This window comes from Podarcis raffonei, chromosome 11 (assembly GCF_027172205.1).
Source record: "Podarcis raffonei isolate rPodRaf1 chromosome 11, rPodRaf1.pri, whole genome shotgun sequence".
Taxonomy (NCBI): Eukaryota; Metazoa; Chordata; class Lepidosauria; order Squamata; family Lacertidae; genus Podarcis; species Podarcis raffonei.
This window is the reverse complement of record NC_070612.1, coordinates 27,892,547-27,909,734: the sequence shown is the minus strand read 5'-3', so window position 1 is coordinate 27,909,734 and position 17,188 is coordinate 27,892,547. Positions and strand designations below refer to the sequence as shown.

The following is a 17,188-nucleotide window of genomic DNA, read 5'->3' as shown; positions in this document are numbered from 1 at the left end:
CACAGCACTGCCCACCCCTTTGTAAAATGGGTGTAATAATGACGGAATCTTCCCCCCCCCCATAGGATTAACAGAGATCAAGGTGGGGGGGTGTGAAAAGCTATGCAACCATTCCCCAGAGGAGTTTTTTCAGAGATAGGCTAACAGCAGCAACTGAAAGAGGCAGAGCAAGCTACCTTTCTTTTCTACCCAAACTCCCCTGAACTTGCTATCCTGGGGATATTCTCTTAGGAACCTTTTCTCATTACAGTTATTTGCTGACAGGTCTCTAGCCTTACTCCAGGTTATTGCTAGTTAGACTTGGATGCAGCTAGATCTGCAGTGGACACATCACTCTATTCCCTTACAAGTCCCTAAATAAGCCAGGGACTTTGGAAAAATCAAAGCCTGTACCTCTGAAGCAGGTAAATGTTTATATCCAGATGGCATTCAGAAAATGGAAAATGTTAAAAATTTAGAAAGGCACAATCAAGTGCACTCTTTTTATTTACAATGAAGACTGCAATCAGTTCCAAGTACAGCTTTTAGAAAGAGCACTAATGAGTAAGCCATTGTGTCACCCTTAAAAATCGTGATTAAGGCTTTTATGGAAGGTTGAGACCAATCCTCTTGAAAGAGTCTTAGTACAAAGATTCAAATGAAGGTCGCTCTCTATTAGCCTGTTGTATGACAGCATCACTACACTAAAAATGTTGGAGATATTGAAGTCATAGAATTACAAACCCATCAGGTTTGACAGATAGCACCTCCTTAAAATTAGGATGCCAGCACAGGATTGGCAGAAACACATCTGGTGCAGCACAATCGTGTTCATGTCTACTCAGAAGTAATTTCCATTAAATTCAACAAGGCTTGCTCCCAGTTAATTGGGCACAAGATTATAGCCTTAAAAAAAAAAAACCTGCTGAGGTGGCAGAAACAGTCATCAGATAAGATTCAGAGAGCATGTTATTGCTTAATTCACATGGCGAGGTTTGCTATTAGCAGCCTTCCTGAAAAAGCTTACTGGGATTATCATTGTTTTAAGAGACTGAACAGGCAATCAGGAATGTTGTGCTTCCCTTCAGCAATTGCTGTAACATCAAAGCACCATGTGCAACTGTGTGTAGAAAGGGAGGAGTTTGTATTGGAAGGTTTGTTTCTTCTGCACCAAAAAGGCATTGTTAAGAGGGGCTTTGAAACATGCTGCATTAGTTTTAAAAATGGCTATACAGTGGTGCCTCAGGTTAAGTACTTAATTCGTTCCGGAGGTCAGTTCTTAACCTGAAACTGTTCTTAACCTGAAGCACCACTTTAGGTAACGGAGCCTCCTGCTGCTGCCGCGCCGCCACTACATTTCTGTTCTCATCCTGAAGCAAAGTTCTTAACCTGAGGTAATATTTCTGGGTTAGCGGAGTCTGTAACCTGAAGCGTATGTAACCCGAGGTACCACTGTATAGAGGAGTGAAACTGTACATTCCACAGAAAATCTGTAATTCAGTTTTCCAAAACACAGTTTTCCTTACAATTTAAAGCAACCACAGGATAACTCCAAATTTGATCAAAGCTTGTGGGACTGAGTAAAGGTCGCTTAACTGTCTCATCACAAAGCAGCCGCTAGCCCCAAAGGAAGAAAAAGTTGCAGCACCTTCCCCCTCTGCTGGGCTAATAGCAGCTTTGGGTAGTAAGATCAGGATAGAGTTAAATAGTCCCACATCTTCAAATTTGAGCTCTCCTACAGTTGCTTTGAAATGTTGAGTGATTCGATCCACAGATCTTATGCATCACATGTAGTCCTGTAATGTGCTCTTGTATGTGACTCTTTGGATGAAACTGTTGAGCAAAAGTCACGAACAAGATAGCAATAAGACTCCACATTTAATTTATTTCAGAAGTCTAGGTTAACAAAACCTAATTAGCAAGTATGTGCCATAAACTCTATTCTGTGTTTTTCAGATTTTTCAAAAAATGTAGCTTATATAATATCTATGCACTTTGTTCTAGTAAACTACTGCTCAGAAACTGGAGAAGGTTCATTTTAAAGCAATAATTAGTTCTGAATTTAGATCAGGGCCATGGGAAGTTTGACACCTATAGTCAGATCAGTTCCTGAATCCAAAGGTCATCTTCCCTGGGATTAGAAATCGAGACTTACCACAGCAGCTTGAAATCTGCCACTCAGCAAAACTGGAGAAAGAAATACTCATTCAAACCTCAGTAACTTTAAATTGCGCCTCATTCCAAGGAATAGGTTTTCAAAAGATACAAATGGCACTGAAGCCCATGAAATCCTAATTAAAATGCCCAGGTCAAAGGTTCATATTTTTTGCATTGACGGCAGCTGCCTTTCATCCAGATGAGGAGTTGGTACCATATAGTTGTCGAAAAATGAAGGAATATTTTAGCTTTCTACATTTAAATCATCCAGTTGGTGGTGCTAGATAATTGTGCATGAATGAAATTGAATGGCAGTGGAAATATTATCAGAAGTTTACTTTGTGCCTTGACCAACAGGATACAATAGAAAAATTACATGATCTTTTATTGTTTGAAATAAATCATACAGCATCCATATCTGCTTTGCATATTGACATCAATTAGTTTTCTTAATAAATTAGCAGACTGAGCTACTCCAAGAATACAAACTGCTCATAATACTGGAGGCCAGACAGCAGGATTTTCGAAGTCGCTGATCATGAAATCAGCACATCTTTAGACACCCCAGCCCCAACAATTATAGGACAATTAGCAAAATGCCATTTTTTTAAATAAAAAACCTTTTCCACCACAGAGCAAACAATGCAGATGTTTTAATAGTATTCTATTCTCTCCTGCTATCAAAATTTTGATTGTGAACTCCTTTGAGGCAGGGACCTCCATTTTTCTTTTGTTTATGTTACACCATGAACTTGGGTGACATAATCTATATTTTCTGCACAAGTATGCAGGAAGTTTGCCTTTTCCTTGAAGGTTTTTTTTTTAACCCTAGTCAGGAAGGATAAGTTTTGGATAATGTAATCTAAACACATTGATGAACCAATTTACCTAAGATACAATATATTTGAACCATGTCAGGATTTTAAAGAAGATTCAGAGAGAGAGAAAATACCAGTTGGAATAATCAAGCTGATGATTTCCAAATGGTAATTTAGACTTGAAATCTTCACATTCAATATTATCAGCATATCTATCTATCTATCTATCTATCTATCTATCTATCCATCCATCCATCCATCCATCTAACATATATCCTGCCCTTTCTCCCAATGGAGCCCAGGGTAGCAATCAAATTTTAGTAAATGGATCAACTGTTGAACAGATTGATTAAATGCAAACATTAGAACGTTCCTCAATATGCAGTGTTATGTTTAGTATAGACGTTTTGACATTCTGGCACACAGGGAAAATAAGACTAGATTTTCTGGTGGAAAATGGATTTCTACATTAATATTAATAAAAAATAAAACTACTCAACATAATATCTGCCATATTACTTAGGACTAAAGATATATACTCCAAGCAGAATGCCTTTTAGCCTCCTTCCTCCTTTACAGTGAATTGAGAGACAGAGAAGTCAGAGGAAACAAGAAGTCCCCAAACAGGTTTCTCGACAAACTTCAAACATTAATAAAGAATTATATTGTATGTTAAGTTCCAAGAGTGGTGTTCTCATTTTGCATCACTTTTCAGTAACGTTAAAAAAAGGGGGGGGGGACACACAGATTAAATGTAGAAGTTTACCTGAGTTTAAACTGTCAGATAGCTTACCTTTGAGCCATCCAAGCTGATTATCCTATAGACATTTCTTGTGCTGTCATAGAAGTAGGACACAGTAACAGCATGCTTGCTGGTGGGAACCCAGTTCTTCTTCGTGTTAGGGTCAATCTGGAAGACATGAGCTCGGGTGCTGTAGATGGGTTGCTCCCTGAAGGGCAGAAAGTAAAAGTGATGAATCTGATTTGGACGCAATATGGTTGTACACAAGTCATTTGGATATTCCATCCATTGGCCCCTATGAACTTCACTTTGCATGAGTAATGTACTTGGCCCCCACAGGCTTGCGTGCATGGAGTAGGCTATATCTGTGAAGCACATGAAAAGTACTCACAGGAAAGGGAAGCACAAGTCCTTTAAAATAAATTGAGTGGCCAGCTGTACAGTCAGATAAAGGAGGCATATCTAAATATAGAGGCACTACTGATACACCACCTCCCCCTCCCTCATTCTCCATCTGTCAACCTCTTTAACACTAACTGTCAATAACAGAAGTGTGATTTTCTTCCATTGAGCGAAACCTAGTGAGAGGACTTTTCTCATCCTTTTCTCAATAGCCTAGAAGCCCTAGATATCATGAGCTATGACTTACTGAAAAATATTTGTTGCTTTCCTGTCAAATGCTTCACATTGTAGATCACAACTACCGCCTCTTTTAGCCTTTATCTCGCAATCTAATATTATGGCAGTTGAGGCATGTATAAAATATCTGCTTATGTCTGCCTAGGGGGGAAAAGTACAGAATCTGAGCTGTCCATTAACACCAATGAATTCATTAATTCAATAATCGTGTTGCTGTGATCAGGAATCTAGCACTCTGTACAAAATGGTTTGCTTCTCTCCAAACGAGTCATGATGCTAAGCTAAGGTTTGTCCTTGTCTTCCCAAACCTGGCTTGTTTGGACAGAAACAATGCGCTAGTTTGGACATCAAAGTAAGTCAATGCTAGGGGCTTGTTGCTTGCACTTGAGGAGAATCTCCACAACAGGAGCAATTTGAAAGTGATAGCAGGGAATTGTTTATAGTATTGAATAGTTAATCAATGAAATATCAAATTAAGTGTCTTATATGTGATTTAATCCCTTAGATCAAATCTCTAAGTCACAAAACTCATTGGATAGCCTAAGGCAAAAGTGCAGAATGTTCACCAGCCAACTTCATAGGATTGTGTATAAATAAATGACTTATGTAACTTTGTACATTTAAAAGATCTAGAGTATTAATGCTACCAATTTTTTCTCTTCCAGGTTCAATCCTTTACACTTTTAAAGTTTAAAAGATGGAAATATTTTTTCCATATAGACTGTCTAGCATTGCTGATGTTATCTAGTAGCTACTCATCAGTGTTCTACTACTGAACTGCAATTGTAATTAACAATCTTAAGACTTTAGCACCATTCTCTAATTATGTAGGGGAGAAGTAACGACTGATAGGCCTGTAATTTTCTGGATCCTGTCTCATTCTTTTCTAAAAAGCTGGTATTACATTGGCTATCTTCTTAGAGCCTCTTATTTTAGTGATGTGGCATAATTTATTTACTAGTTCAGCTACTTCACATTGTATGTCTTCACACATTAGAGGTAACTCTCAGGTAAATGCCATCTGACTCCTGTTATATCATATTTTCACAGTTCACTTGCTTCTACACTTCATAACAAAGTTATTTTAATATTTCGCAACAATATCCTAAGCACTGAGAGCTGCTACAACAGCTGCCGCAACAAGGCTTAACATTTACCACCCTGAAACGTGCTTGTACACACAAAGCAAAAATAAAAATCAGGTTTCTTGGCAGGGTCTGCATTCTTCAGTCACTGTCTCCAAACATTAGCAATACCAGAAGGAACCTTTCTGCCTCTTTATCCTACCCAAGGTATTTTTATTTAGTTACATAATGTGTATGTACCCTTCACTACCACTAAGAGGAGGAAATATCATTTGCACAAGAATCAAAATTCTAATTAAAAATAGCAGGCTCAAATCTAACATCCCTAACAAACCTGATAAAATAGAAAGGTTTTTGCCAGATACGTAAAAAATAACAGAGTATGTACCAGGTGAGCCTCTCCACAGAACAGTGGTGTGCAGTGAAATTTTTCTTAGGAAACAATTAGGGCCAGAGGTGCCAGCTTCCAAGGGTGATGGGGGGACGGGACACTGTGATGTCATGCCTGTGAGCACTGCACCTCTCTCCCTAAGACAGGCTGAAGCTTCCTGGGCTCTGAGAAGGAGACACCAGGGAAACATTTAGGGAACTAGCCTTGTTCCCTTGGTCCACTGACCACACACTACTGCCATGGAAGGAGTCCCACAAGAGATGCATGCAAGTTCTGCAGCATAAATGCCAGCTCCTGGGGGCTGAGGCACTTTGCTCCCTCCCATTTTTTTTAAGGGGTGGGTCCCATCAATGTTCAGAGGCTCCATTAAGCCTCATTTCCCCACCCTAGCTACAGCCCTAGTTTGATCCCAACATCTCATGTGGACTGACTTTGGAGAGATGAAAAATGAAGTAGTTTTTGACCAGTGGTGAGCAGTAAACCAGGGACGTGGGTGGCACTGTGGGTTAAAGGTTGGCGGTTCGAATCCCCGTGATAGGGTGAGCTCCCATTGCTCGGTCCCTGCTCCTGCCAACCTAGCAGTTCGAAAGCATGTCAAAGTACAAGTAGATAAATAGGTACTGCTCCAGCGGGAAGGTAAACGGCATTTCCGTGCGCTGCTCTGGTTCGCCAGAAGTGGCTTAAGTCATGCTGGCCACATGACCTGGAAGCTGTACGCTGGCTTCCTTGGCCAGTAAAGCGAGATGAGCACCGCAACCCCAGAGTCGGCCATGACTGGACCTAATGGCCAGGGGTCCCTTTACCTTTACCTTTAAGCAGTAAACCATGCCAAAGATTCTTTGAGCATGCTTGTAGTTGTTCTGCTTGTGTAGTTTCCATTTTTGAAATACAACTGTGATGTGACTGAACAGACATATTTTAAAGAAAAATTATAAAGAAAAAACCCCAACACACCCACCTAGCCAGCCGGCACCATCTAGTCTCATCTCCTGTTCTCCTAATAGCATTATCGCCAACCCAGAGTGGGTGGCTGGCTAGGCTGATTTTTCCCATTTCCATTTGCACGGAAGGAGCCAGAGTGCTATCTAGGGTTATACTAAGAGAAGCCTCAAATACTTCCACACTGTTTGGCATTAGTAAAGATAAAGCTGGATTATTGTGTTCACTTTGGGTAACTTCTCCTTAAGATGGATGGTGCTATGTACATTGATGACACTATCTATAATTAAGGAGAAATAGGATGGAAAGGGTTTAGGAGACAGAGGAAATAAGGGCACAGAGAAGACTCTAACCAGGGTTGGCAAGGTTTACCTTGCCTGGGCCTGTTCACTCCAGTGGAGATCCCTCCGTGGGCTGGATTGTGCACGCCCCCACGATTTCCGACATCTGCGCATGCACAGACGCAATTTCCAGCACCGCGGAAGCGAGTCCCCGCGGCATGCTGTGCCAGTTTAGTGCAGCACGAGGGGATTCGTCGAGTGGGCGGCTCGGTTCGGGGGCGACTCGTGGGCTGGTTAAATTACCCCCATGGGCAGCTTGTGGCCCATGGGCCTTAGGTTGCCGACCCCTGACTTAAACAGTAGTAAGTAAAGCACAGAATTATAGAGTTGGAAGGAACCCCAAGAGTTATCAAGTGAATTAATTCATTATTCACAGGTTTAAATCTAGGAAAGTCACTTTTGGAACTTGGAATCATTTTCTTAAAATGCTTATCCTTGAACATTAAGGTAAGAAATAACTCTTTAAAATACTTAAAAGCCTGATACAAAAAAATGATATTTGAGTGAATTCCTCCTACCACTTAAGGATAGGGTGAGAAGGAATTAGCAAGCACCACTATCACTGACCTAATAATTCTTTTTTGTTAGTAGATCACTGGTTAATAGTCCTTAATGACTGGTTGGTGCTTTTTTATGGGAGTTCATTGTTTCTTTATATCGAGACCTCTCTTGTTCGGCAAAGGGCAAGTCAGAATTTGGGGGAGGTGACCTATCACACCATCTCCAGAAAAAGGCATGTGTGAGAAGGCTCAGGTCCCTAGAAGTAATTAGTTCAAACATCTAAACTTCCCTTTAAGACCCTCACAATACCTGCCACCACAACCTATTGAGCTACCGTAGATAGTACAGAAGAGCACTGTATATTTACAGATATCACCTAATTTAAAATTACCAATTTTCCTCTTTATGGCTATCCTTACTTTTTACCTCTGCTTTCATACACTTTCTCACAACTCCACTTCAACTGTAATTCTCAGACACCCTCCACCTGTCAGTCACTCTGACTCCACCCAGCATTCCATCACGCTCCATGGCTCTCAGTCATTCTTCCATTCACTCTTCTGTTACAGTGTATCTGTAGGGGTGGACAGATGTGTCTATTTCTGGTTCATGTCACTTCTGCATGTGATCATTCCTCAGTCTGCATTAATCCTACTTCTGCATTAATCCGATTTTATTCAAAGTCCATGCAGAAACACATATTTAAATATGTCATTGGTTGTTGACATCCACATGTATCAAGAGACAATGGAGTGTGCCTCTTGGGGTGAAGGCAAACTGCTGGAGAATCACAGCACCTCCTGTGCCTGTAGACCGGTAACACGTAACTGCCTCCCATAGTTTTTGCTATGTTAGCTACACAGAAGTGACCTCTCTGGGCAGCGTGTATGGAGGTCCAGGGTTTCCTAGATGATAACAACCCCTATTCATCCTGCTGATGTGGTCCAAAGGGAAGTAGAGCAATACATTAGGCACCAGCTTGGCTGCAGGAGTTGTCAGAAGGAGGCATACAAGATTCCATCCAACTGTCTTAGGGACTCCACGCTGGATTTGTGTAGGGTTTACTCCTTAACCCTCTCCTAGAGCAACCATACTAGGCAGGGCAGGGGTGTGGGGGAGAAGATGAGGATTTTTTTAAAGCCGGTCTTGGACCACCTTGTAATACTATAAATATGTATTTAAACCAGGGGTCAGCAACCTAAGGCCCATGTGCCGGAAGCCCCCCACGGAGGTCATTTGACCGGCCCACAAGCTGCCCCCGAACTGAGCTGCCTGCTCATGCACTGTGCTAAACTAGCGCGGACTCACTTCCGCAACATAGAAAATCGCGTCTGCGCATGCGCAGACTCTGAAAATCACGTCTGCGCAGACGCAGACAATGAAAATCGCGGGCGCACATGCGCAGACACAGAAAATCATGGGTGCATGCACTCGCACACGTGATCCAGCCCACGGAGGGATCTACGCAGGACCGATCCGGCCCAGGCAAGATAAACCTTGCTGACCCCTGATTTAAACAATCCACTCCCTGATTTTTAACATGCACACCGTGGTAGATGTGTGGAATTTGAACAAAACTCTGCACTGAACTCTTTGAGCACCCCTTCTTATGTGCACATGCATGTGTGTGCATAAAGTGGGGAGTGAATGTTTGGAGAAATAGCATTTCTAGCAATTTGGAAACAGGTGGAAGCAGAGAAAGCAAGAAAGTAGTGGATGGCACATGTGCCTCAGGATCTCTTTCTGGGGAATCTGATGTGGGGATGTGATTTGCTGCCTTGCAGGTGTGCCTGTTGCTTGTTCTCACACACTATTTGTGTAACTGTAAATAAAGCCAGTGTTACAGAAACTCTGTAAGTTGCCAGTGTTCTTTCCTTTCTCACTGCTCAAAGAAGTGGGGAGGGTGGAAAAGTCTATCCATGAAGCTACACTCTATCCAAGTCTAGTAGCTGGGTAACAAAGATGGCAATATTGTGGCTTACGTTTATACTGCTCTTCTTTCACAGTGGATAAAATGAGTGGGCTTTTAAAAAAAATGTAATGCATTATAATGCTTCATCAGTAGAGAAGGCACAAAGGGAAAAACCTAGTGAAAAAGTTAGGGTGAAGAAGACAAGCATAAATATTTAAAGCAGCTGAACCAACCTGGAAGAGTCCTCACTACAGTCAATCAAAATGCACCTCTCTTTTAAAGGCCAAGCAGTCCACCTGAAACATGGGAGGAGAAGCAAGACTAACTACTGGAATATACTGAATTCACTGATATGTGTAAGCTGTTGTTCTCATTGAGAAACTAGGAAAAAGATGAGCACCCTGCAGCCAAAATACCCACCGAGGGGTACCCATTTTTATGTCACACACATTTTCAGCACTGAAAACAAGGAAAGCTGTGCTGTTGCTTCTTTAGCAAGTTCTGCTCCCTACAAAATATTAAGCCACGGGGTATTTTAGCAAACCGTTTTAAAATGAGTGGGGAAATTGTGTGGCGAACACAGATGGAAGCAGCTGCTACATGTGCTTGGTAATGTAAACACATTGCAAATATGTCACAGCCTACTACACTTTGCCATGCCTATAAAATTTCATCTTAAGCCAAGCAATGGAAAGCTATGAGTCTATTTCTTTTGATAACTAGGCCACTACATGGGGCAGGACACAATATGAACCCGGAATAGGGGGAAATGTCCTTTTGGTTCTGAATGTATGGTGGGAAAGCCATTTTCATTGTCAAATCTTTCCATATAAAGGCACAAATCTCCATCCCTTTAGGGGTTGTAGGTAAATTTGCAAGTTTAATGTACACTCAGATTCAGAGCTAACTAGATTTCAAAAGATATCTGGGGGAGATATATGTTTACCTTGAGAGCTACCAAGTCTAATTCACATTGGTTCCTTTGGGGTCAAAAGAAGTCTAGAGCAAGGGTAGGCAACATAACGCCCGTGGGCCCAATCGCCTTCTCAATCCGGTCCATGGACTGTCTGGGAATCAGCGTGTTTTTACATGAGTAGAATGTGTCCTTTTATTTAAAATGCATCTCTGGGTTATTTGTGGGGCCTGTCTGGTGTTTTTACATGAGTAGAATGTGTGCTTTTATTTAAAATGCATCTCTGGTTTTTTTGTGGGGCACAGGAATTCATTCATTATTATTTTTCAAAATATAGTCCGGCCCACCACACGGGCTGAGGATGGTGGACCGGCCCATGGCTGAAAAAGGTTGCTGACCCCTGGTCTAGAGAGAAGTACATACTTTGAATAAATAATGATCCCAGAATCCATGGTATTTCCTGTTAAAGTGTCTCATGCAATAGGACTGGGAAAGACCTTAGTCCAAACCCTAGATAATAACTGCCAGGAACACTATAGATATTGTTCAAGTAGACAATGCCCTGACTCAGTATAAAGCTAGGGTTCCAACATAGTGCCCACAAAGCCTCTAAGCACCACCCGCTGCCATTGCTCCCTTTGTCATAAGTTGGGGAAAGTGGTTACCTTCCGCACCCCCATCCATAAAAAGTACAGAGCTAAAGGAGTAAGAGTAACACTCTTTCCCACAGCCCTCATTCAGCTTTGTGTGCTCATCAAAGCACAGGCTGACACCTGAGCAGCTGGAGAGATGGTGCAGCAACCAAGGGTAGGAGGAAAAGTGTGGAAAGGGCAGTAATCTGGGAGACTGGGGAGAGGGAGGAAAACAAAAGCCACCAAGGCAGAGAAAGAGGCATGTCACCGAGAGAAAGAGCACACACACACATACATCTTATTCAGTAAACTGGATCCTCTTGAAATGGCATTATTTTTAATGGGTTCTTTCCCCTACTCTTCCCATCACTAATCACCTCTCTTAAAAAAAACCACCCAGTGCAGGCATGGGTACTCAATTTTTACAAAGGATCTTCTCAAAACTGCCACTATTAAATAGGCCACCACTTTTCCACACAAGTGTTCTCCAATTTGCTGGTGATTCTATTGTCACCCTATGTTTAAAAAATGTATCATTGAGATACATGCCTTTGATCAACGTTTTTGTGGTGATGACAATAACAAGAAGTACAATTTTACTCTGTAGTCTACCAAGGTAAGCTTTAATTTGATGGTGTTTTGAAGTTCACGGTGTAAAATCAGGCAGATTCATGAGAATCAAAAGAATATGTATGTGGACTCTCTTTCTCTCCGACTGTCCCTGTTTTATCTGTAACACTATGGAAAGTGGGGAGAAAAGCAAAGAAAGGGATGGTGCCCACTGTACTCTCTAAAATTCCAGATGTGCCTGCAAGACTACAAAAATTGGTAACTTCTGTTATAAATGTAGATTTTAAAAAATCTTCTATGTATGTATTCTAACATACCGACAAAAATGAATAAATGCTGGAAAGATTGTCTCAACGAGCCTGTCACTTGGTAGAGTAAAGCTCTTGATGAGCCATTAGGTACTACAGCACCTCTTGCTGAGCCAGTTCCAGATGGTGACTCTGAAAGCTTTTGAGAGCTCAAGACCACTCTTCTTCGGCTTAAAATAAGGGCACGAACAATGAACTTCACCACCTGCATCTTAAAGCTCATCTACACATTCTTTACGAATCAGGTTAATCCAATAATTTTTCACATTCTCCAGCAGGTTTAATTTGCCATTGTTCAGAGACAGTAGGGAAAAGAGGTCTGCTGCACAAACTTAATTCTAAGGATAGTAGTGAGTAAAAACCTGTTGCATTATTTACCGTATTTTATAGTCTACTTTTAGGAGGGTTCATTGTACTTCTTTCTATGCACAACTACTTTGCAGAGGGGTGTTACTTATTAGCTGAAGTTAACTTAATTGTTCTCCAAAAGTTAAATACACTGATGTTAGCAGTAGCAAGTTTAAAAGTGGAGTTGTTGTTACAGTATTACTTTGAAATAACCAGTTGTGTAAACACTATCATTTCAGTAATGTCTGCTCTTCAAAAGCATTAATTGCAATTTCTACCTCAGACACTGTCACATTCTTCCATCAATTCAATGATATGCCCCAAAACCTTGGATATGGAATTGTTCTCAATGCACATATACAAAGACAAAGAGGGATACTCATCTAGATGATACTAGGTGTACCAAACTGCAATTGAAATCACCACATTTAAACAAAAACAATTAAGCAATTAAGTCTCAGTGGGATCACTGAGACTTCTGAATTGTACTAAACCTTTATTAAACTCAATCACTTTCTTACGGGATAATAAGCTATTTAGCACTATCAAGACTAGAAAACTTTAACAATTGTTTGGAATGTGCTTTCTGCAGGATATAGACAGAAAGATTTAGAATGTAGAACACCTTTACTATCCAGCCCCAGACAGTCCACTACCCAGAGCTTCCATTGTCTAGCCCTGTTCCCCCAGACACACCACAATTTGATGCTACACAGAGCATCAATATTTCTACTTCAAACTACAATTATTGTAGCACTTTACCATTTTCTTGTGTAGGAGAGAGAAATTTCTATTAGTTGCCATGAAAGAACTAGCTATTAAGGTTAGGATAAGATTTTGAAGTTGGAACATGTAGGGGCTTGCCTAGCGACATTGCCTTCTTTTTGTATTGGAGGAATAAAAGGGAATAAATAGGAACAGACAGGGCAAAGCATGAAAATCAGATTTATATATATATATCCAGTTTGGGATTTTAAAAAGCCAGGCTTCCTCCCCTCTCTTGTGTGAAGGAAAGGGACACCTGCATGACCCCATCAAAACACCCATGGGATGCTGCCTTTGGAAGGAGTTCTGCATACTCTGAAACAACAAGGGGGGCCTGCTCCCACGGAGAAGCAAACCTTGATGCAAACCTCTCTTTCTTTGCTTCCAGCTTTTATGAGCCTCCAGGTGCTGACGCTCCACGCTTGGTATGGAATGGGAGAAAGAAACCTCCAGGCTCCAGTGACCACCAAAGATGCTGCCTTTGAGCCAGAGAACCACTTAAACAATCTCCTTCAACAAGCCATTGTCTTCTTTTATGACTGGGATGTTGATTCTTAATTTAGTATCCAAATCTTAATCTTTTCCACCACTTAGTAGCACAAGTTTTCATCCCCACAGATAATATACTTAGAATAACAAATCCAGTTGCACTTCTTTTCTAATAAGAACTGAGATTCTGTGCATGTGACAGGTTTCTTAAAAAAACAATTTTGATTTCAGCAAGCCTTTCTAAACTACAAGAACACCTACCGAGTCTAGATGCATACAGATTTGATTTTAGCATATTTAGAGTAAAGTAATGTTCAACACAGCTACCCCGACAAAACTATTGTGGCATTAGGTAATCTTCTGTTCTAGTCCTTTGCAATACTAGTGCCATTTTTAATCAGGAAGTGGAAGACTCCATTTTGAAAACTCAGTATTGTTCCATAATACATTCTTCATTAACTTGAAGGTAGGAGGAGCCCATATAATGTCTTCAGCTTTTAAAAGATACCAGAATTGGCACAGGTAGCTCTGGTTGTATTTTTACTATGTATGTATTTCAGTGTCAACCAGCAAGCAGTTGCTGAGAGACAGCTGTGGGTTTTCAGTGGGTTTAAAAGGAAAATGAAAACTATAGTTCTGTTCCTAAACAGAAGGCACACACATCTGGTTTAAATGCATTCTTGCTATACCAGAACAAAACAGTGCAAGAGAAATTTCCATAGCTGATAGTGCTTAGCATTAAGGAGCTACCAGGCCTACTGCTATAATCAGCTTTAGGAGGCTCCAGTGCTTCTGTTATCTTCACAGCATTTATTTTAGATTTATTTTTCAAGTGCTTATCTGAAGCTCTTTATTTCTCAAGAACTGGTGCCTAGCATTATAGCTCTTAAAAGGTCAAGTTCAGCATTATTACATGGAAAAAAGACTACTGTATCCATGTAGTTTACAATCTGCTAGCTTTTCAGTATGAGAGTTTTATTTAAAATTTGTATTTAAAAAGCTTTATATTTTATATTTATAAACATTTTGCTAAAAAACTTAGCTTACTCTGACTAACTTAAATGGCAAAATTCTACAACTTCAAAAGGCAATGTAGAGGCAAAACCCCATGTGTACACCCTCGTCTTCGCCAAGAATCAAATCACCTTTCCTTAGTAGGAATCACGGAAATTCCAGATTCGGATGTATTATTTTAGAGAAGACAACACACCAGATTTAGAATACAACTGAATGAAGTCAAGTTGCATGCGTCACTATGCAAATGTACATTTGATGTATAATTCTAGTTTGGGTTTTTTATTTTTAAATATATAGTAGATAGTACCAGTAGATCAGGTAGTCAAGCTAAAATAAAAAAAAAAAATTCTTCAATTTTACAATTAATGTTTGAACTTGTTTACTAATAGAGGCAACAATCCTGAAGTAACCTAGTGAGCTTCTCTATGCTTCAGAGTTTTCTACAGGTTACTTCCTATAATAAGACAGAGTTGTCAGAGCCAAACTACAAGATACACTTTTTTCTTTTCTTTTTTTCTAACTGAAAAGGAGTCGTGGGACTTGCCATGAAAAGCAGAACACCTGCTGCTTAGCAGTGTCCTTTCTGTGGTTTCTATTTTTCTCCCCACAGAGGGATCCAAAAAACCCTATAGACTGGGCTGGCTCATTTAACTGAATCATCCTTCATGCAAAAAGAATCCCGTGCACATAGAAAGTTATCATAGGGAAGGTTCTAGGCTAGGCTTTGCCTAAAACAAAGTACATTCTGGGGGGCCTGGTGTATACTTCCCCTAAAACAAAATACCACAATCACTTATTGCTTTAGGGATGACATCCAGCTGGTCTTGCTCAGGCAATCACTAATCCTATAGTAATGAGCGGGATCTCCAACTCAATATCTTTAGTACCTCTTTACATTATGCACCTACAATGGAATTAAAAGATAAGCTGGGGTGTCTGTCTGAGAGTGTTCCTTTGTGAGCATGTGTTGGAAGGGTTTTCACCCCCTGCCAACTGTTTCCAAGGACCTATGTGTGTGCCTGTACCCATCATTCTAGCCCCTACCAAGCATTGCTAATTTTCATGAGTCCCCACTTGCTATATAATATACTCATATATAGTGTTCTCATTTCCACCTATTGACCAAGTGAAGACACCTGGGCACCAGGATAGCACCTGACATCTCCACTATCTGGAGGTGCTTGCCTGGGGATCATCGGATCTTGACTGTTTTCACAGACTAATGCCTCATCCTGTAGAATTCTATCAGTTACATTTTATCTGCACAATCAGGATGAATTTCAGGAACCAAAATGCTTTTTCTATGCAGCCTGAGCAGGAGCACTGGACAATGTTATAGTTAATTGTTGTAGCTTCTCTTCACTTACCCCACCCCCCTTTCCTGCTCACAGTTGTGAAGAATATTTTTATATTATGAATGGTCTGCATCACCATTAAGAAAAGAGGTAGGAATAGGCCATTCTATATGTGGACTGTCCCTGGATCAAGTGACTTTTCTTAAATTCTTGAAGGTTGTTATACAACTAGCTCAAGGTTGTCAGCTGAACTAGCCAGATGTTTAACTGATAATCAGTCACAGTTAGTCCATCATTTGAAATATAAGACTTTTAAGCAATCTTGTCCAAAAATAGCAACTAGACATTCTGTTCTGGCGAGTGTAACCTTGGTTTAGGGAGCCATTTGGCACCTATACAGTATATCTGAGTTTCTAACACTGCTCTTATAGCATACGAAAAGTGCTTTACTGTTAGCCTAATAAGTCTGAACAAGATATTTAATATTAGAGAGAAGAGTGGTAAATGATAGCAAGTTATACTCAAGGCTAAAAGAAATAACTTTAACCCAGGCAACTTGCATCCATCATCCCATCTACAACACCACACCAGTAATCTCAATTTAAATTAATGAAATTCACCAATATGAAAACTGGTGTCAAGCATATTCCATTGCAGCTTATCCAAAGGATCACTAAAAACATGTGGTTTTTCATATATTTAGCAATGACCATTACAAATAGTTTGGGAATGCCACAGTGGCTTTAACCAGCATTGACAGTAGCAGAGTTATATCCACGTGTTCCAAATGGACAGTGCTGCTATGCCAAAGGACATTATCAGAGCTAAGTCTTGGTCATGCAAGTGAGAAAAGGGAGGAATTAAATGTCAAACTATGACAGATGATCTGCCATCTTCTCCCACTCATGCACTGTTCCGGGGCCACGGGGAAATGTGATGGGGCAGCCCTGTTACACTAGCTGGACTTGTGCTGGCTCCCACTAGGGTGTCAGGATTCTGTCAGCAGCTCCTGGCTGTTTGCCCAGGAAAGTATAAAGACAAGGAAAAGTTTCTTACCCTCCATTTTTATTTGAATCTTTACAGAGAGAGGCTATAGAACCCAGCGTCTTGGATAATGGCGTTGTCCCAAATAAATCTCCACCCCTCCCTGTCTCTTCCACATTCATCATTCTCATCATCTCCTCTACGGGTGCTGCTACGTGCCCTCTGTCTTCGAGCTCTTTGCTCTCCTACTTTTAAGGCTTGCTGGGTTCTGGGAGATTGAGGGTCTGGAATGCTTTCTAATGACAATGTGTCATCTGGGTGTTGTATTCTAGACAACAGTCTCCTATCAGTATTCTAGATAAC

The 17,188-nt window shown here is 40.7% G+C and overlaps 1 protein-coding gene across 2 annotated transcripts in view; it reads right to left on the bottom strand.

Moving 5' to 3' along the window:
* The window catches only part of HOMER1 (homer scaffold protein 1), a 75,318-nt gene that overhangs the window by 46,116 nt on the left and 12,014 nt on the right, over positions 1-17,188 (bottom strand). For both annotated transcript variants that reach the window (XM_053407844.1, XM_053407845.1), the window contains exon 2: positions 3,748-3,904. In XM_053407844.1, the coding sequence (XP_053263819.1) occupies positions 3,748-3,904 (157 nt within the window). The remainder of the gene's footprint in view (positions 1-3,747; positions 3,905-17,188) is intronic.